The sequence below is a fragment of the Poromitra crassiceps genome (assembly GCF_964638095.1).
Source record: "Poromitra crassiceps genome assembly, chromosome: 1".
In the NCBI taxonomy this organism is placed as follows: domain Eukaryota; kingdom Metazoa; phylum Chordata; class Actinopteri; order Beryciformes; family Melamphaidae; genus Poromitra; species Poromitra crassiceps.
In genome coordinates this window covers 72,689,962-72,712,075 of record NC_139623.1, presented here as the reverse complement: position 1 = coordinate 72,712,075, position 22,114 = coordinate 72,689,962, and the positions used below count along the sequence as shown (strand labels likewise).

At 40.8% G+C, this 22,114-nt stretch overlaps 1 protein-coding gene across 1 annotated transcript in view; it reads left to right on the top strand.

Annotated features, from left to right (window-relative positions):
* Positions 1-8,925: 8,925 nt before the first annotated feature.
* Positions 8,926-22,114, top strand: part of LOC310777470 (solute carrier family 13 member 2-like) — a gene marked incomplete at both ends in the record, with an annotated part of 33,492 nt that continues 20,303 nt past the window's right edge. Inside the window, 4 exons of the mRNA XM_083637807.1 lie at positions 8,926-9,030; positions 15,528-15,656; positions 17,935-18,071; positions 19,841-20,085. Of these exons, the coding sequence (XP_083493933.1) occupies positions 8,926-9,030; positions 15,528-15,656; positions 17,935-18,071; positions 19,841-20,085 (616 nt within the window). The remainder of the gene's footprint in view (positions 9,031-15,527; positions 15,657-17,934; positions 18,072-19,840; positions 20,086-22,114) is intronic.

The window sequence follows — 22,114 nt, the reverse complement described above, 5'->3', positions numbered from 1 at the left end:
GTCTCTAACTTCAAACAATATTCCACTTTGAAACAAAAAAACAGAAAGAGATAAGCTAAATGTATAGAAGTTAGATGCAGCAGTAGAGAACCATGTCCTGCTCTGCCCATCTACACCAGTGAACTAGATAGATAGGGATTGCAGTATCTGGATGATCAATAGATAGCCTATTTACCAGAAGCCGTTGACCCCTGGGTGTCTGTTCTCCCAATGGTCAATCCTTGGCTGTGATAATCATTAAACTGTGATCGCTGATCTCTGGAACCATCTGAGGAACATGATGCTCAAAGCTCATCATAGACTTTCTGTGTGCTTTTACAGGAACAATTTACCCAACAATTTGCCTTTTATATGGAAGGCAATTAAGAACAAATTTGTATTTAGAGAGACGGTTACATTTCCTAGCAAGATGGTTGTATGGTGATGTGACAGAATGCTATGAATTGGGGGAAAGGGGAGGGGAAAGAATAACAAGAAAACGATCAATAAGAGAAAAATTGATCGAAAAAATGTAGTAGAGGATGACAAACGTCATTATATTCACAATATGGAAATGTCTGGGATCGTAATAAACTGTATGCGGGTCAGAGTTGGTTGAGTGATTGAGTGAGTGAGTGAGGGGAGGGAGGCAATGGGCATCTGAGTTCAACAGTGTTGGACAAGTTACTTTCAAAATGTAATATACTACATATTACTAGTTACTTTCATTTGAAAGTAATACATTACTTTACAATATTACTGTCTGTCTAGAGCAGGGGTGCCCAAACTTTTTTGACCCAAGATCTACTTTTCAAGTAGCCAGGCTCCCGAGATCTACCAGTCCAGTTTCAACATCGCAAACGCACACACATCGATGCATCTTAAATCGATGCATCACTTTTTCCCCCAATACATGATTTATTTTTTCTCACTTTACAATACAATTGCATTGTATTATGATCCATAATTAAAATAAACAACTGCATGTACTTCCATTATATTTTATTTTATTATTTAATTTAATTTATTTTTTTATTTATTTTTTTTCCCCCTTAATGCCATGCGATCTACCAGACTACCTTCGATGTATTGGGCACCCCTGGTCTAGAGTAACTCGTTACTTATTACACTACGTTTGCATTACTTTTACCAAAACAACAGCAGCAGCAGAATGACATCGCCGCCCCGGAACCATCCCGAAAAATAATTTCAACCGCCTTGAAGTCAGTGTAAACAATCCAAAATTCGAAATGTTTTTCTTTTCCTTTGTTATTGTCATCTATAGTGGTTATTTGTATAAAAACACACAGTTTGATTTAGGAAAGGATTGTATCTTTTTTTAAATATGTGCTTTGATTTATTTATTTTTAACTCAATTTGTAACTTGAGTTACTTGACAAAGTAACTGGTATAATATTACTGAAATCCTAAAGTTACTGCTAAAAATAATATATTACATGTAATATGTTACTTTTGTAATGAGTTACCCCCAACACTGGAGGCAATGGGCATCTGAGTTCAATCATTGTGTAATGAGGGCAGCCATTTCCCACTATTGATCCATCCTGCAGAAAAACAACCCTAAGGCAAACACTGGGCCTTCTTCCAGGTTTAACCAAGAGCAATGTTGATCATAGTCTGCTGACTTCCTGCTCTAGTCTTTTTCAACATGGCCGGCAGGAGCTTGATCCATCAAAGGTGCTCGTTGGACTCAGCACCATGGAGAGCGCTGCCAGAGCTGAAAGCAGCACATCACCGCCAGTGTTGGGCAAGTTACTTTCAAAATGTAATATACTACATATTACTAGTTACTTTCATTTGAAAGTAATAAGTTACTTTACAATATTACTGTCTGTGTAGAGTAACTTGTTACTTATTACACTACTTTTGCATTACTTTCACCAAAACAACAGCAGCAGCAGAATGACATCGCCACCCCGGAACCATCCCAAAAAAATATTTCAACTGCCTTGAAGTCAGTGTAAACAATCCAAAATTCAAAATTGTATTATTTTCCTGGTATTATTTATTGTCATCTATAGTGGTCATTTGCATAAAAACACATGGGTTGATTAGGAAACGATTGTATCTTTATTTAAATAGGTGCTTTGATTAAAAATAATAATAATAATAATTTGTAACTTGAGTTACTTGACAAAGTAACTAGTATAATATTACTGAAATCCTATAAGTAATAAGTTATATTACTGAGTTACTGCTAAAAGTTATATATTACATGTAATATGTTACTTTTGTAATGAGTTACCCCCAACACTGATCACCGCTAGGCGGAAAGCTTGAGCCTCCATAAACCTTTTGGTCTCCAGTTGTAACAAAACTACAGGGACATCACAGCCAGTTGATCTGCAGGCATCTGTTAAACATTGACAGATCTGAATCAATCTTCAGCTCTATCATCATTCCATTCAAACTGAGCCATGTCAGGCCACTATACTGTAGTACCAGTCCAGCAGTGGAAATGCCCAGTCAATACAACAAAGCACAATGGTGGAGGAAGTCAATGGTGTGAAAAAAGGTATTCTAGAGTCTGGTTTTGTAAAGTCATGTTTTGACCTTCTTTTTAAATTATAAGAAACTATATAATTTAGACAGAAACAACCTTCTTCAAACATGATCAGAACAGATCGGGGAGAGCAAGTCTGCTGCCCGGTGGAGTTTGTGAGAACTTGTCCCATGCAGCATATCTTAGCGAGGGCTAATACTTTAGATTGCCATCATATCTCTAATAATGTCATGTCACTTAATTAGACATACTATTACCCTTGAGATACAGTATGTCCGCTACAAGTACAGTTGTAAAACACCCAATAAAAAGCGTGGATTTGTCTCGTGAATGTTATGTAATGCTACCTTGCCAGAGCTGAGGCTGTCGACTGGCAGGAGGACTGTTATCTTGACTTATTATTAATTCTCTGATCCATGATCCCTATAACAGTTTTTTATAACAGAGTTTTTCCTCTTCTGATTTAAGGTGGGCTGATTTGCCTGACTTCAATGCCTGTTTGAAAAACCTGACTGAAAGGAGCCTCCTGGACTTTATACCTAATGTTTGAAAATTGAGTCTTGATTCATTAATAAATGATTACAAGCTGAACCTCTAGACTATGGTGGCCCACCATAGTCTAACCATAATTTGTTAATTTTGCTCTCAAAGTGCATCAGATGTGTTTAACTTTAAAATCGACACAACTTTCTCGTAGGATGCATGCCCTCGGACCCGCTCCCTATAGGGTCCGAGGTCCACCCACCACAGTCTCACCAATCCCGGGGGAAACACTGAACATTCACTAGTTTTGAATGTATGCTGAGTATAATAACAATCCTTCCTTAAACTCTAGAACAATCTGCATGGCATGTGAATGAATTTATTTCTTTATGGCTTTGAGAAGTTGTAAATCTGATGACTGAAGCCGGTAGACTTTGTGACACTAATTATGGAAGTATATTATGTTTTACAACTATATATTGGTGAAATACAATAAAAGGACAGAGCATTTTGGTTTCCAAGTCCCTTTAAAGCAGTACAGTTCAAGCGTTTTCAAAGCAATAATCAAAGTAGCAAACAGTAACCAACATATACACAACAAAATAATATGTTTAGACGGATGAAAGGAAAGATCTCATAAATGCTGTACTACAGAACAAAAAGGTGGATGAAGACTCTTCTGACATATGGAGCTTATTATGCATCCATATACAATAACTACTGCTTTAAATGAAAAAAAGTATTACAAAGAATAAATGGAAAATATAGTGTATAGAAAACTATAGTCTAATGTTATTTTGTGTCATCACAGGAGATCTACTGTATCTCTTCATTCAGCCAGAGACCTTTGGCTTTAAGTAGCCTGATATCAGACTGAATTGTCAACTCGTTACACTCATTTCAGAAGCAGCCAAAACTCAACTCCGTGGAGTGGATGGATTCAAAGGTCTGGATCCAGGCCGTGGAGTGGACGGATTCAAAGGTCTGGACCCAGGCCATGGAGTGGACGGATTCAAAGGTCTGGACCCAGGCAAGGCTTAAAATAGAAGGATTGAAAATGAGTATCTCATAAGACCAGCTTGATGCTGTTTCCCCCTTGGACTGATTCCTGATTTTTTTTTTTTTACAGTTTTCAGAACATGAAAACAGAACATAAACATAAAAACAAAAACAGGCTCATACACAGGAAAAAGGAAAAACATATACTACATTGTCAAAGTAACGACTCGGCTACCAGCAGCGTAGTGCTCATGTGCTTATGAGAGATGCTACCAGCAGCAGTAATGCTCATGTGTTTATGAGAGATGCTACCAGCAGCATAGTGTGCTCATGTGCTTATGAGAGATGCTACCAGCAGGGTAATGCTCATGTGCTTATGAGAGATGCTACCAGCAGCAGTAGTGTGCTCATGTGCTTATGAGAGATGCTACCAGCAGCAGTAGTGTGCTCATGTGCTTATGAGAGATGCTACCAGCAGCATAGTGTGCTCATGTGCTTATGAGAGATGCTACCAGCAGCATAGTGCTCATGTGCTTATGAGAGACGTTCTGCACAGGATCACATGCAAGGGGTCCATGAGAGGTCAGCCGGGCGAGTCACTCGTCACCCCTGACTACGTCAAAGTAGGCCAGAAATGGCTCCCAAATAGTGGAAAATTTCCCAAGTGAGTTGGTCCAACAGGAACCTGAGTCTCTCCATATGCACAACTGAGACCATGTCCATCAGCCACAACTGAAAGGAAGGAGGAGAGGGAGACTTCCACTCCTTCAGAATGAGTCTCTTGGCGACAGTCGTCCCCAGCTTCAGAGGCTGTTGCACAGCTGTAGGGAGGAGCAGTGAGGATTCCGAGCAGCCGAAGATGGTGAGTTCCGCCTCCGGTTGAAGGGTTATTTTATAGGCCTTAGAGTACCAATCAAATACTTTGGCCCAGAATCCGGATAGCAAAGGGCAAAACCAAAAAGCATGGGAGAGTGTGCCCTCTGACACCTGACACCTATCACATAATGGTGAGACAGAAGGGTAAATCCTGTGCAACCTATGTTTAGAATAATGAAGACGGTGAACGAGCTGGTGCCTGCTGTTAATTGAGTTGGACCACAGATAGACTCCTGTCCAATATGACTTCAGATAACTCAACACCATGTTCCTCCTGCCACACCTCTCTAACCCTCTCAGTGGGGGCCCTGATGCGGCCATCGAACAAAGATACAAATCTAGAAATAAGATGCCTCGAGTGTGAGGGGCTTAACAAAACGTTAAAAAAATAAGCGTGTTCATCTGGGAGAACTTCAAAGTCACGAATCTTAAATCGGACGTAATGTCTAATTTGTATGTATTTGTACAAATGTGTTTGCCGCGTGACGCGGTTCGCGAGCTTAAAGGGATACACACACAAATGCTGCATCAGGTATCAATGGGTTAAATAAGAACTGTGTTCCAAATAATTGTGGAATTTTGTTAGGTGTCTCTTGATCATTGCTTGTCACAAAACTGTTTTCACTGCTGGCTAGTCTGATCTGTAAATTTGCACTTGCTGTCTAGATTAGTTTCTCTGATTGTTTCAATTTTACAAACTATTTTATGGAGAATTATGTGTATTTAAACCAAACTCGCTGGGTTCTATAACACATTTCCATGTGTGGAAATAGAGGTTACTAGATGGGACTTGTGACACAGTTAGCTCGTGGCTAATGGTTAATGCTAATGCATAATGCTCAAAAGGTGAGATTTGCTTCAATTTTACAAACTGTATTTGGGTGGGGGAATTATTAATTAATTAATCATTAATTGGTGGGTTAGTATGTTTATTCAGTTTTTAGTTAGCAGAGGGACAAACAGTCAGTGTTGAATGGGATAACAGAATATGCCCTCTGTCCCCAGTCGGAAATAGGCTGTTTTAAAACTAGATAGGACTTTTGGCGCAATTTATCTTGTGGCTAAGAGTGAAAAGATACATGACTAGATATGGCTTGTGGTAACATACAGTCTATGGTGGTAACATTAGCTCTTACTGCTAAAGATAAGCTAAGCAAGCTAAAACACAGCTTGCTGCTCAAACAGTTTTTCTTTTGGTTCTTCTCATAACAGTTAACTTATTCAATAAAATATGTATTGTATATGTCTGTATACATGACATTGTCACATACAGTTAGTGAGGTTTATTAAGTAGTGATTAGTTAACTTCTAATTAGCTCATGTCAGCCAGCAAGGGTAGCTCTTGGTGTTAGTCCTGGTCCACCATCAAGTAACATTCATCCAGGGACATCATTAGATGTTAGTCCAGGTCCACCATCAAGTCACATTCATCTAGGGCCACCATTGAGTATTAGTCCAGGTCCACCTTCAAGTACAGTCATCCAGGACCATCGTTAGGTGTTAGTCCAGGTCCACCTTCAAGTACATTCATCCAGGGCCACCGTTGAGTGTTAGTCCAGGTCCACCTTCAAGTCACATTCATCCAGGGCCATCATTAGATGTTAGTCCAGGCCCACCTTCAAGTACAGTCATCCGGGGCTATCATTAAGTGTTAGTCCAGGTCCACCTTCAAGTACAGTCATCCAGGGCCATCATTAGATGTTAGTCCAGGTCCACCTTCAAGTCACATTCATCCAGGGTCACCATTAAGTATTAGTCCAGGTCCACCTTCAAGTACAGTCATCCAGGACCATCATTAGCTGTTAGTCCAGGTCCACCTTCAAGGCACATTCATCCAGGGCCACCATTGAGTGTTAGTCCAGGACAGGTCCACCTTCAAGTCACATTCATCCAGGGCCATCATTAGATGTTAGTCCAGGCCCACCTTCAAGTACAGTCATCCAGGACCATCATTAAGTGTTAGTCCAGGTCCATCATCAAGGCACATTCATCCAGGGCCATCGTTAGATGTTAGTCCAGGTCCACCATCAAGTAACATTCACCCAGGGCCACCATTGAGTGTTAGTCCAGGTCCACCTTCAAGGCACATTCCAACATGTCTTACTTCATTTTTGACTGACTGCCTTCCTTCCTGGTCTTCATAAATTTGTACTTTCCCTGGTGGGCTCGCTGTGTCTTTCAGTTGTTTATTCTTCTTCTATTTTAGGGAGGAAAGAGAAACCTGCCACAGGTGGTCTTAGATCGGCCCCCAAAAAGAAGAAGACAAAAGTCAGTGTCTTCAGTTGCCTAAGTGAGGCAGAGGTGCTGGAGTTGGCAGAGGGCTTTGTGGGGTGCCTCGCTCGAAAAAGAATAACGTTTCGGTCTTTTTCTTTGACTTATTAAACTTTTAATTGCATGTGGAGACAGTGTGTGGGAGTTTATTCTTGTACTGTGTCGGGTTTTGCCCTTCTCCGACGCACCTGTTGAGCCTAGGTGTGCAAAAGCTTTTTTCCTTCTGGTTTACCAGGCTAAAATGCTGGCATTACAGCAGCAACATGTGTTGACACACCTTCCGTTCCTTTCATAATGACTCAATATTCTTCTGGCCACCATCATCTTTTGGTTGCACATGTCTTGGCTAACTAGTTGCTATTTGCTACATAATAAATGAATAAATTACATTTAAACTGGCTTGAAATTATTTGACTGCACCCTATAGGCTAGTGTAGAATTTCTGGGAATAGAATTGGCATTTTGTGGCTTTTAATCAAATGGCCTTTTGACTCCGTTACAAAATTCAAGAATAGTTTCTTTCATGTGAAGCCTCTAGTGTCTAGTCTTTGTTGTTGAATCCAATGTTCACTACTTCACGGTATTAATGGTGCGTTCCTTTATCGCAAAAGAACTGGGATGTGGAGGCTAAATTACGTCACATCCGTTTTGTTAGCATTCCATTTGCAGAAAAGTTGAGCTGGTAAGTTCACTGTTTGTTCACTGGTCAGATCCACTCGCTAGCCAGGCTAGCCATTGTTAGCAATAACAGATAACAAGGCATTTCATGGCATTTTGCGCTTTTGCATTTTGCACACACAGATAGAAGTAGGCCGTGCTGTGTGTACAGCTGATTTAATGAGACACAAACAAGACAGAACTGCTAAATAGCATTTATACGATTATAACTACTGTTGTTGCGCGGATCAGCCATCTTGGATTTTTTACGTCGGGGCTGCTGAGGCTCCTACCAGTTTGGAATGGGAAATACCAGCTCTAGTGACGTCACGTACCAGCTCATCAACTTTGAACCGGTAAGATTACCAGTTCCCAGTTATAAAGAACTGGGCGGCTTTAGCTCAGGAGGTAGAGCGGGTCGGCCAATGACGCAAGGGTTGGCGGTTCGATCCCCGCTCCCTCCCAGCTGCTGTCGTTGTGTCCTTGGGCAAAACACTTAACCCTCCTTGCTCCCGATGGTGTGTAGGCACCCTGCGTGGCAGCCTGCCGCCATCGGTGTATGAATGGGTGAATGTAGACTACCTACTGATTGTAAAGCGCTTTGGATAAAAGCGCTATATAAATGCAGGCCATTTACCATTTACCATAAAGGAATGCACGATAAGGCCCCTAAGTGGCTGCCTATCATTTCCCGGCCTCTGCTGGCTGTGCGTGTTCATGTTCACCTGAACTTTGGTTACACCTGAAATAGCTCTGTCCCTTCAGGTGTAGTAAACCTGTCTATTGTTTCTCTCTGTCCGTCAATCCCTCCCTCTTTCTCTCTCACTTTTATACTGTTAGCCCTCTCTGTGAAGAATCCGGCTCTCTTTGGTGTTGAGTTAATGTTTGATCTAGCGGAGATATCAAGAGTCAATTTCGTTTTATTATCCTCATTATCTCACTGGTTCCTTGTTAAGCTCTCTGCTCTCTTGGAATGCATTATCTTCTGCTCACTTGTGAGTGACTTGGGCCCAGGTGCTTTGCTCTACCTATATGTCTGTTTCACCTCTGGGCTTTGGACTGGATTGCCCCGTTGGCTGTGAGATTGTTGGATATTGGTCTCTGGGTTTACCTGCCTGTCTTGCGAGACAGAGATCATGGCTCCTCGGTGGCTGGGGTGGATGTGGTATCACAGAAACTATTTGATCATCTTCATCACGCCAGTCGTCCTCCTCCTCCTGCCGCTCCTCTCCCCTTCCTCGGTAAGTGTGTAAAGGTGAGGCAAATAGTGGAGTTAAAGTTTTAACTGAGTCATTTTCCCTCTGTGTGAGTGTTCTGATTAAAAGATCGAAAAAATAATATACAACAAAACATGTTTTCACCAGTGCAGTTTGGTGTATCTGCAGTCTAGTAACTTGTATTTTTATGATATCCAAGGCAAGGACCAACACTAAAGGCAATTGCACATCTGTAAATGGAGTACACTTATGGAACAACCTCGACAAAGAATTAAAAACATGCACTTCTGTCACCAAATTTAAAAAGATGTTTAAAACTCAGGTACTCAATAAATATAAAACATTATGATAAACTAATCCAACCACCAATACAATCGAAGACAATATTGTATAATGATTAACCAAAACCAAATAAAATAAACAAGGACCAATGCATTTGTTACTAACCTGTAACAACAACTGCATTGACTTGTCTAATATGGTGTATATATGGTATTTTGTATGTATATATACAGTATATGAAAAAATTAATGTATATATGTATGTATTATATACAAACACGATCATTTGTAAATTTCTTTCTAAAATTCTGTCTGCAGTTTAGTTAAATACCATGATTGAAACTGCGTTAACTTGTTTTGTTTTTGTAATTTTCTTTTATTTACTTAGGGTAGGCAAAATAAGCTGCAGTTTCAGCCTACACCTTTTCGGCCCTTTTTGCCACAACTCATTGTATGTGTGTATTGTCATGTTTTGTTGAATGGACCGAAATAACCTAACTTGTAACTTGTAGTACCACTTTTATACTGACGGCAAGGTTTGGACCAGGGTTACTTTAGCCATGTTCAACCCTTCTTTTGTCAATTCACACCAAGTCAGTCAATACGGGTGAATCCCTGGTCATGACAATTCAGACCCGACCCAGGTCACACCCTGGGACAGATGCATAGAGTCCCAGAGGAATAAGTCCAGAAGACCTTGGATGTTAGCACTTCCAGCTCCTATGAAAAAGTCAAAATGGGATTTTTGTATGGGGATTTTGGTTCATGCTGGAAAAAAAGGTATTTGAAAATTGTGTTCAGCATGATAATCTTGACAAATGAGACCACTTTTATGATTTTCAAAGTGCAAATTAGTTTTTCTTAACACGATTTTCAGAAAACACTGAAATGACACAAGTCATAAAGGTCCTCATTTATGAAGATTATCTTGCTGAACACAAAGTTTGACATTCATAAACCTTTGTTAACCACATACCTTATTTCATGCATTTAACCAAAATTACCATACAAAAATCCTGGGTGGTGTCATTCACACTTAAATTAACCCTAGTCCGATCCTGGTCCGACCCGTCTCTTGAGGTGGGTCGCCATCCCGGTTGAGCAACCAGGCTTTATCCCTTTCATACCTCAAATCAACCTGGGAATATTTCTGGTTGGACCCTTTGTGTGAAAGGGGTATAAAACGGATACTAATATATGCACTTGCAGGCACAGACTGCATAATCGGGCACGTCGGGCTGATGCCCGGTGGCCTGGCCTGGCCTCCAAAAAAAAGAAAAGAAAGGTGTGTGTGCCCGCAGTCAGGCCACTCACTGAACAGCAGGCCAGGTGCCGCCTACTGGTTTACTAGTGGTTTTATTACTTTATTAGTTAGTCTGAAGTAATAATTACACCTCAGGGTTAAAGTGGGTGCATCTCATTGTAAAATTGGACTCAGAAGCTCGGAACCATAGACACCATGATGTCACTCATTCATTTCTGGACTCTTGTGTTGGAGCCTTGAGTTTTGCATTGCTCAACACTTGGCTATAGGCTATAGAGACTAAAACCATTGTTGGCCTAATTTTTCAGAAACAAAGGTTGGAGCTTGAGCAGAACACACCATGTCTGTAATGTTAGGGGCTTGCTTAAACAGGAAGATGTTTAATGAAACTGAGAATATGTCAATGTTTATTATTATTGTTATTGTTATGACGTGTAGTTCTTAAGCCTGTGGAGAATAACGCAGTATGCACGATCTGATCACTCTTTCTTAAATAAAGTTTGCTGTGAAGCGTTTGTACAGAGGCATGTTTTTGGTTTTACTTCTTCATATTATACTTGCAGTTATCTAGGCAATGTTGATGTTTCTATTAGTGAACAAATAGGTAACATGTATCATCGCGTTAGCATTATATTCACTAAATCAGCGCGCGCGTTGGACCGTATCGGCCTGGCCTGCTCGGTATCTAATGCCCGGCCTGAATTATGATCCCAGTCCGCCCCTGTGCACTTGTGATCTGATGAGTTTGAATTTGACTCTTTGTGCCATCACATCTTTCTACTTGTGCCATCTTTCTGCACTGTGAGTGCAACAGGAAGATGAGTCTGTAAGCAGCGCCAGCGTTTTCGGGCCCCATGAAAGGATACCATATTGGGCCCACTGCGGACAATTTTAGCCATTTGAAGCCTGATTTAGAGGAATATCTCATTTTAAATTAATATTCAGATTAGACTATTGTAATGTCATTATTTGCCCTTTCTCACTCACCTCCATATATATATACCAGCTCTTCTTGCCCTGTTGAATCATCATGCTCTCTCTCTCTCTCTCTCTCTCTCTCTCTCTCTCTCTCTCTCTCTCTCTCTCTCTCTCTCTCTCTCTCTCTCTCTCTCTCTCTCTCCCAGAGTGAACAAAGAAATACTATCAGTAAACTAATGACTTAGAAAGAATATTGATACACATATTATATGGAGTCCAACAGGAGTCTATTATTATAGACTGTTGTAGGCCAGGGACAACTGATTTAGTATGCCTTCAACTTGCATACAAAAAAAAATACAAAACAATCCCTGCATTGATTAAATATTGGCTAGAAGAGGAGTGAAATGTAAACACTCAGAATCTTCTGTGAAGTAACAGCCTATTTCACTATGGACTAATTTCCAGTAGGCTATACAAAAGTTGACTAACATTCATTAGGACAGTTTTATGGTTAGGACAAGACAAGAGTGTCATTATAAACTCTCAGACCCTGTAAGTCCACTGAGTAGGAAATTATTATGTAGATACTATACTATACTATACTATGCTATGCTATGCTATGCTATGCTATGCTATGCTATGCTATGCTATACTATACTATACTATACTATGCTGTGCTATGCTCTGCTATGCTATGCTATACTACTGCCACGGCTGCCAGGAGGTAGAGTGGGTTGTCCACCAATCAGGTGGTTCAATCCCTGGCTCCTCCAGTCCGCATGTCGAAGTGTCCTTGGCCAAGACACTGAACCCCAAATTGCTGCCGATGGCTGTGCTAGTACCCTGCGTGGCAGCTCTGTGTGTGCATGGGTGAATGTAGGCACATTGTAAAGCGCTTTGGATAAAAGCGCTATATAAATGTAGTCCTTTTTACCATTTACCATCACAGGAAAAATTTAAATAAAAGGCTTCTTGGAGATTAATATCACAGCATCATGTTTTAACATACATTGTCTTTAATATCACAATCAAATTCATTCATATCCATAATGTTTATTACTCTTATGGAGCACAGGAAAGTTTTGGAGAGTAGATGGAGAACGGAGATGTCATGTCAGATCCAAAGAGATTGCAAACTGGTTTGTAACTAATTAAATTACTACTTATTTTTCATTCTCAGGCTTTCATATATTTCTGCTTACTTGTAAAGTGGAAAGCCCTCCTTCTTATGAACAAAATAAGGTATAGCACTCCATAGTTTTGTAGAAATGTGATAGAGACAGACAGTCGGCATGTTTGGGAACGCCCACAAAATGTTAAACGGCTGGCGCGCGAGTGGGGTAAAACCGCCGATATATCTCATGGGCTGACTCACCAAAAGACGGTGCTGCGGCTCTAAACTACATGTTTGGGGGTTCTAGAGCAGAACACAAGACGTCTGCTTAGATGTGCGTTTACTGCGGTGGTTAAATCCCCGATCGTGTCTGCCTGGGCTGGGCTATCAGCTAAATTCTCACTTTGCTGAATGGATAGAACGGTGGAATTTACCCCACCCTGACCCCGCCCCCAGACTAACCCAGCGTCTATTGTGGGCGTTCCTAGAGCCTGTATGGGCGTTCCCAGACATGCGGACTGTCTCTGTTATCTAAACAGCTGTTCTAATCATTCTGATTGTGATTCCATAGCGCAAACGTTACACGCAGGGAAACCGCATCAAACTATTTAGAAATACTCGGGCGGGGGAGGGGATGCCTATCTAAAATACCTTAATGTCAATGTCAACTTTGACCATTTCATTTGTTTAATTGGCTCTCTTGCCTTATTTAGACATGATGATGCTGCTGCCATGATCTCACTCACTGCGATCTCACTCACTGCCAGGGCAGGCAGTTCTGCGGTGGTTTGGGGGCGGACTTGAGGCAGGACTGAACCATTTTATGAAAATCGAAGGGGGATGATTTTTTTTTGCCAAAATACAATAAGAATAAAAATAAACCATTAGTTTCATTAGTACATTGTGAATAAAGAATAGATGAATGATAATAGGTTAATAATTTATTACTGCAAAAAATTCCAGAGTCTTCAATTTTTTTTAGGGCCCCTGTCAGTCAAGGGCCCTTGGAATCATCCACTCCCCCCCCCCCCCCCCCCCCCACTTAAAGCGCCCCTGTCTCTAAGGCTCCCAACATAATCACTGGAAGAAAATTGACCGAATAACCTCTGACCTCCACCAGATTTCCCCCATGCTGTCATGGAACATAGGGTTTAAATGCTGCAAATATAGACCACCTAAAATGTGTGTGTGTTCATTGGCAGATGTGTAGATAATTATGCATAATTTTACTGAACAGGTTTTTATATTTGTAGAGCTTTCTTGATGAGATTTTCAAATGTCTTATTGGCACTACTGGACATATTTACGCCATTGTTTTAAGCTTTGAGAGCAACAAAGGAGATGATGTGCAAGACTGGTCTGCTAGCTGTTCCTAGAAAACAAAACATGGTGCTACACATAGCTTGCAAAAAAACTTCCAGAAGATCTTACTGTAGATCTGCTCCAACTCTGGCTACCTCTAAACAACACTTTTATGTTTAGCTCTGCCTTTAATTGACACATAGATATTGCTTCCTTGGTTCTTTCATAAGCTAATGAGGAAAAACCTTATTTGTAAATTACCTTAATACTTTCTAATCAAAATGTGGTATTATAATAATACGTTATCATTATTTTATTCTTATTGTAATGTCCATACATACTGTATAACAGCCCATTCCATGTACTATTAGATAATGAATGTGTGTTACAATCATTTAAATGAAGATGTAGTAATGTTTTACATATTTTGACCGTTTAAAACTGTTAGTGCCACAAAGCTGTGTGACTGCCCGGCACATGCGTGGCAATGGAAAGTTTCATCTCTGTGACTCACTTGCGTCCGTACACTGAGGACCGTAAAGATTTATCTTGAAAGACAAGAGCATAACAAAATGTTTGTTTTTATGATCAAGGGTTACTGATATATCTGCATGTGTACAGTGTTATAGTCTTTTCAAGAGATAAGATACAGTAGTTAGTTAGAATGTCTGTGTGTGGCCTTTTGTGTGTGTGTGTGTGTGTGTGTGTGTGTGTGTGTGTGTGTGTGTGTGTCACTTGATCGCTTCATTCACTTTGCTGTACACTTGAATCACTTTACCTTGAATCTCACACACACACACACACACACGCACACGCACGCACGCACGCATGCACGCACGCTTTGCTTATACAGATTGATATACACCTGTGCAATATCTGACCTATAGCCTTGTTTACAATCTAGTGTGGTTTGCATTTAGGTATTACAATTATTTTGTATTGTATTCCTTCTTATAGGCCTACATATTATAGGGTCACTCTACATCACACCAAATCAGTCACATGTAGCACTGGCCCGTTTGTGTAGAAACGTGATATGATTTATTTATTTTTAATTGTGGCTGTTTTGGGATTTCACCCGATTTTAGCCAAATAAAGCCTTGGCTTTCATTCTATGTAAAGATTATTGCGAAATTCAAACGATAAATATAGTTTTGAAGCTCATACATGTAGAGTGACAAGCAGAACTAGCTTCCTTTGTCAATCTTTTTCTCAAAAACAAGTACAAAGATAATATCACCAGAAAGCTTACATTCTCCGCTTTCCAACAGTGTGTAAAACTCAAAATGTGTTTCGGGGTCAATGTGACTGATTTTGATAGAGCAGGTCACATCATGTAAATAGCAGTTAACTTGCTTTATACCTTTGATCGCTGTCGTTTTAGCTCGTATGCATATCTTTTCTTTTTCCTGTGTAAGTACACTGAGAGCAACGAATAGCGGAGTCAAATTCCCTGTATGGCCAATAAAGCTGATTCTGTGTGCATTTCAGGACTCTCATTTAGAGAATTTGGTCTGTGTGTGTGTGTGTGTGTGTGTGTGTGTGTGTGTGTGTGTGTGTGTGTGTGTGTGTGTGTGTGTGTGTGTGTGTGTGTGTGTGGGTGTGTGTGTGTGTGGGTGCGTGTATTTGTGTTCTACAGGAGGCGAAATGCGGCTTTGCTATCATCCTCATGGCCTTGTACTGGTGTACGGAGTGCATGCCGCTTGCTGTGACGGCCCTGCTTCCCGTCGTCCTCTTCCCCATGATGGGCATCATGGAGGCCGGAGCGGTACAGTCATCATCCACACTTACAATATAATACAACACTAGGGCTGGGTATTGGTTCAAATGTCAACAATCGATTCGATTCCGATTCACAAGGTTCCGAATCGATTAATCCCGATTCCATTCGATTCGATTCCGATTCCGATTCCGATTCGATTAATTTCAATATCGATTTGGTTAGTGATACTAAAACATGTTTTTTGAGCTGTAACCTGAATTACATGATTGTCCAGTTATGTAACACAGGGGTTCCCAACCTTTTTTGCGCCAAGGACGGTAGATACATAAGAAAAAAAAGTTGCAGACCAGTTGTCAATTTGAATGGTTTTAGTTACACATATATTTACTCACCAGGTGGTGACAAAGGGTAAATAACAGCCTTTTTTCAATAAAGACGCTTTCACAATTATGCACAGTGATTTGATTTCAGCCTATATAATTTCTAAAAGTAGATATTAATGATCAAACATTTCCATTTATGTAGCCTACAGTATTTGTTTTTGTTTCAACTACAAACATAAATAAACGTCAACTTGAAACTATATGTTTCAACTACCACACACAGCCTATAATATTATAGCCTATGTTTATTAAAAAAATAAAAAATAAAAATAAAAAAAAATAAAAAAAATCTCTGGACATATGAATCGATATCAAAGATTTCAAATAAAAATCGATAAAAAATTGGAGAATCGATTTTTTTTAACCCAGCCCTATACAACACAATTATAAAGTGGGTCAGTTGCATTACAGCAAGCCTGGAGCCAGTAGGGGGGTCAGTGCCTTGGTGAAAGATACTATAGTAGGGTGAATGTTTGAAGAATAGAATAGAATCAAATGGAATTGAATAGAATTGAATAGAATAGAAAGTGGAGTTTGTTAATGTACTGATGCAGGGCCACTGGAAGTCATTTTAAGCAGGGGGTGCTGCAAGAAAGGGACTTTTGGCACCGGCCATCAGGGTATCGCCGTTTTTGTGTGTGTGGACATTGGATGTTTTTTAGCCATATTTAAAGGAATATCTCTTTATTTTTTTTTATTTTTTTTTAATGGACCAAATTTACGATACTTTATTGTCACACAATCGTGCATCACAGCAGCTCCATTTACAACATCACAGAAAAGACAAACATTAAAAACAGCACACAAGCATACATGCATACATTCAACATGACATTACAATCAGAGAAGAGAACACTCACCGCGTCTGGGATTAAGTTGTTTGTTTAGGTTTAGGATTGACTGGTGCACTTCATAGATTTGTCAACAGTGGATGTGTGCTGGGCAGGCAGTCACTGAATAGGGATCAGATGATATTGTTCACAGTAGGAGCAGAGCGAAGAGGAAGCCATGGTCTAACATAGTGACTAACTGGGATGTGCGAGGAAACGGGGCAGTCTGTATGTCCATGGACAGTCATCTCCTCCCTCACCAATCATTAGGTCATGCACCAACAACGCATGTTGCAGAGTTTCTCGAGCCTCGACCCCTCCCTGTCCCTCTTTGTCCCTCCTTGTCCCCTTAACCCATGGCAGTGTGGATATACTGATCCCCAGCTGCTGCATGTGCACTGACAGACATGCTTGTCGGAATATCTCATTTTAAATTAACATTAGGATTATACTGTTGTGATGTCATTATTCAGTATTTTCACCTTTTCTCACTCACTTTCATGTCACCACCTGCTCTCCCTTTAGGTCGTTTTACACTACAACAGACAGCAACACAGGCAGAAACACTGAATTTATTATATTTTATTATCTTATTATAAACCAAACATCAAAAATAACATCTCCACCCTCTTTGCTTGGCTCATATTCTTCAACTAAACCCTAAATATCGCAGTATAAAACACATTTTAATCATACATTTTTTATTGACACTGCAATTCCAATACAAAACAGCAGAGTGTACTGCAGCACCTGCAGCACCCCTACTTCCCGCAGCCCTGTACTGATGATACACTTTGCATACAGAAAGTACTGATTCACCCGTCTTAAAGACGCAGTGTACCCTCGATGACCCGGACAACACTTTTATGGCTCATAAAACCAATTGGCTGTAACAATGTTTATGTATGGGGGCAGCAGGTTCACAAGTCACTTGGGTGGGTCAAGACCACCTGATAGAATACTGTGTATTTTGTGCAAAATTCTGTGTACTCACAGTAAAGTGTGTGTTTATCTCTCTCTCTGTGTGTGTGTGTGTGTGTGTGTGTGTGTGTGTGTGTGTGTGTGTGTGTGTGTGTGTGTGTGTGTGTGTGTGTGTGTTATCTGTTTCAGGTGTGCGTGGAGTATCTGAAGGACTCTAACATGCTCTTTATTGGTGGCCTGTTGGTGGCCATTGCAGTGGAGCACTGGAACCTCCATAAACGCATCGCCCTGCGAGTGTTGCTGCTTGTCGGTGTGCGTCCCGCCCTGTAAGAGCAGTCCTGATCAGATAGCAAAGGAGCTGTGGCATGAATAACCAAGGAAAAAGAAAGTCACATTTGTATGCCTCCACCGGTGATAACCGTGGCCGGAGGAATTATATTTTCGGGTTGTCCATCCATTCCATGCTTGTTAAAGGAACACTCCGCCCATTTTCAACCAGCTTTGTATCATTAGAACATCAGTAGTATATCAGAAAACTGTAAACGGTTTTGAAGTCTGTCATTTAATTTGACAGTTATTGCATCAGTGGTCCACACTAACTCAAATTAATAACTCATTAACTCAAATCAACTCTCAATAACTGTCAAACTATTCATCATTCATCTAGTTTGACAGTTATTGAGAGTTGATTTGAGTTAATGAGTTATTAATTTGAGTTAGTGTGGACCAGTGATGTCACTGGTCCACACTTTAACACTCAATAACTGTCAAATTAAATGACAGACTTCAAAACCGTTTACAGTTTTCTGATATACTACTGATGTTCTAATGATACAAAGCTGGTTGAAAATGGGCAGAGTGTTCCTTTAACACGATAGCTCAGGAACGCCTTGAGGGAATTTCTTCCAAATCTGGCTCAAACAACCAGTTGGACTCAAGGATGAACTGATTCGATTTTGGTGGTCAAAGTTCAAGGTCACTGTGACCTCACGACCACCTGTTCCATGCTCGTTAAAAATATCTCAGGAATGCCTGAGAGGGAATTTCTTCAAATTTGCCTCAAACATCCACATGGATTCTACGATGAACTGATATCAAAGCTGGTGGGCTTTATGGAAAGAGCATGACTCGAACATGACCGTGGTCGTTCAGTGGCATTTTATTGCCACACAACTAGCATTAGCTCACAGCTAACAGCTAGCTATGTTCCATGCTCCTAGCACCTAGTGCGAGTGCATGTATTTACATAGGGGGGACGCGCATGTAGCCTCCAGGGGGGTGGATTTGCGCGAAACACCCCGCAGAGACACCCGGAAGTCAGGTGTTTGTTGTCATCGTGACGTCACGCTGATCCCTCGTATAACACATTTTCCCTCTGGTGTGACAAACTCTGGCTAATCCTGACGTGTTCCTCCCCCAAATCGAGCGTGTTCTGGCGCTGCGCGAGTGGGCCCCGCAAAGAACCGTGGAACAGACTGCCTCTGCGCGTACTGTAGTGCTGTTTGAAAGCCGAGGCAAATGTGTCTGCCGGCTTGGAATGTCCGAGGGTCCGGGGTAAGACCTGCGGACGTTAACATTATTCCTGGAATTGCAGTTCAACGAACCATGTCCTATGCATTCTACATTAAATAAAGACATTACCGTTTGTTTTAATTTGTATGTTAGATACTTATTGGCCAAGTATATTAACATTTATTGGCTTAGAAAAGTCAGCCGATGTAGGCACTAGGCGACCATCTTTCCTGCAGAATTCTCTTCTCGAAATGAAGATTGATTGACAGGTGCCATGTCGTGATATGATTGGTTGAAATGGGGTAGAAATTGTATAGTTCTTTGTTACGTCACCCTACTGTAGATTACAGTACAGTTATGAATAAAATCCTGAAAAAAGAACCTTTGATTGAAAAAGTGTGAAAAACTAAAGAAATTAGATTTTTGTGAATTTTGTTGCATACATTATTAAATAGGTGCACTGAATACCCAAGTATGTGAACTAAAAAAAAAAAAAAAAAAATGGGGGTTCAGCTCTTCTTGAACTCTTTCGCCTTTCATCATCATCACTTAGGCTACTGTCCCCCTCATCCCCTCCACCCAGGTTAATGATGGGGTTCATGATTGTCTCGTCCTTCCTGTCGATGTGGATCAGCAACACGGCGACCACAGCCATGATGCTGCCAATCGCCTCGGCCGTGCTGCAGCAGCTGAGTGACACCGAGGCCCGGGCCGATGAGCGCGAGCTGGATGCCGCAGTGCAGGACAACCACGCCTTCGAGCTCGAGACCAAACAAACCAAACAGGAAGTGACAGGCGACAAACCGCAAGTCAACAAGACTCAAGTCGGTCAGTAGGCTATGAACTGAGCAATGAACAAATTCTCATTTGCAATGGCTTTTGAGAGGATGGGCATTAATAAGAATAATAATATTCACAATAATAATAATAATGATAATAATAATAACTTTGTTGGCCCATGACCTGCTTTTCTGCCATGTTTTGTGTAAATCCATTCATAACTTTGTGAGATATCCTGCCTGCAGACAGACAGACAGACAGACAGACAGACAGACAGACAGACAGACAGACAGACAGACCGACAGACAGACAGACAGACATACAGACAGACAGACAGACAGACAGACAGTACAGCTGGGCTGAGTTGTAATCAGCGAAAGACAAGTGGACTATGAAAAGCCTCTGGGGAGACAGGTATTCCGAAGGTTACCTAAAGTTCATTGATCAATGTCTCTACAATATACAGCCATTTTGTCAGCAAGGACTTAGATGAATTAGACCTTGCTTTAACAGGTCTCATCATTTGTTTTTAATTTTATTATGTCAATCATTTTGATACAATAAGTATCAAGTTTTCCAAATGGTTATAGGACAAATCAGCGTGACTTCACTTGCCACCCAGAAATGCGGAACCCCGCAGCAGTTAACTAGTATGAGTTGTGCCAAACAAACGGTAATATCTCAAAAACTATACATCACATCGCGACATGCAAGATATGCATGTCGTGTTAAAGTTGTGTGAACTGTCGCAGTTTTTAAAATGTAAACGGTCAGCCGGCTAGAGTCAGACGCTCAATGTCAGACTCCATAGGGTTCCATTGCCGTTGCCATCCAGTGACGCGGTTTGTTTACCAAAATGCTGCTTGGCTGATCCCTCGTATAGGCCTAACTAATTTTGAAAGGATAGACAGACGATCACATGTAAAATGGCATAGCAGTGGCTGAACACAAAAGACCCTTTTCACAGCCACCATTTTGTGTCTAAAAGTCAGGATAAACACAGGTGCAACCAAATCACTAATTAGGGCCCCAGCACTGGAACACCTAAATGGACTGGAAGTTGGAAACCCTAATTAATGTTTTGATACACCTGGGTTTATCCTGCCTTGTAGACACAAAATAGCCACCGTAAAAAGGGTCTATTCAGCTCGCTCACTCACTCACTCACTCACTCACTCACTCACTCACTCACTCACTCACTCACTCACTCACTCACTCACTCACTCACTCACTCACTGTTATAGAATGGAATTTACCACTCCTCATCCGCAATATAATATAATTATTAAATATAATAATAACAGCTAATATAAACCAAATGATTTGAAACCAGGAGTCCAGGAAGTGTATTATAGAAGTACTGTATATTTAAAACCATACATTCTAAAATTCTGTTTTTTCAAGTGACATCTCACAAATGCATATTTGGACAGGCAGACACATAGGAGGAGATTTCTTCCCTTTGCTCTGGCCTTCAGAAACTCAGCATGACAATGACCATGAGACAGGAACGCTTGCTGATAACAGTCTCCCAGTCGGACTGCACTGACGCACACTCCAAACTATTCACACATTCATCTCCCCTCCTCTCTCTGTTTCTCTCTGCCTTCCTTTGCCTATAAAGCGTATGTCAAACTGTCAGTCATCACTGAATATTTGGACTCTGTACATTGATCAGATGGTACATTGAGATTCAGTCCTTCTCTAATGCAGTTTATAGGAGAATGTTATGGCTTTAAATAATACTTTTATAAGACATCTTTCTGGACTCCTGGTTTCAATTCATTTGGTTTATATAAGCTGTTATAATGATCATATAGCGGATGAGGAGTGGTAAATTCCATTCTATAACACTCAACACTCACTCACTCACACACACACACACACACACACACACACACACACACACACACACACACACACACACACACACACACACACACACACACACAGCACATTCTTATTACTAAGCAGAATACATTTAGTCAGGTCTCGTTCAGAGTTGGCATGGCGGGGTTTTCAGTGTAGTCCACTTCACTGATTAGAACTCTGCTTACCTGTGTGCTGCTCCCCTCTG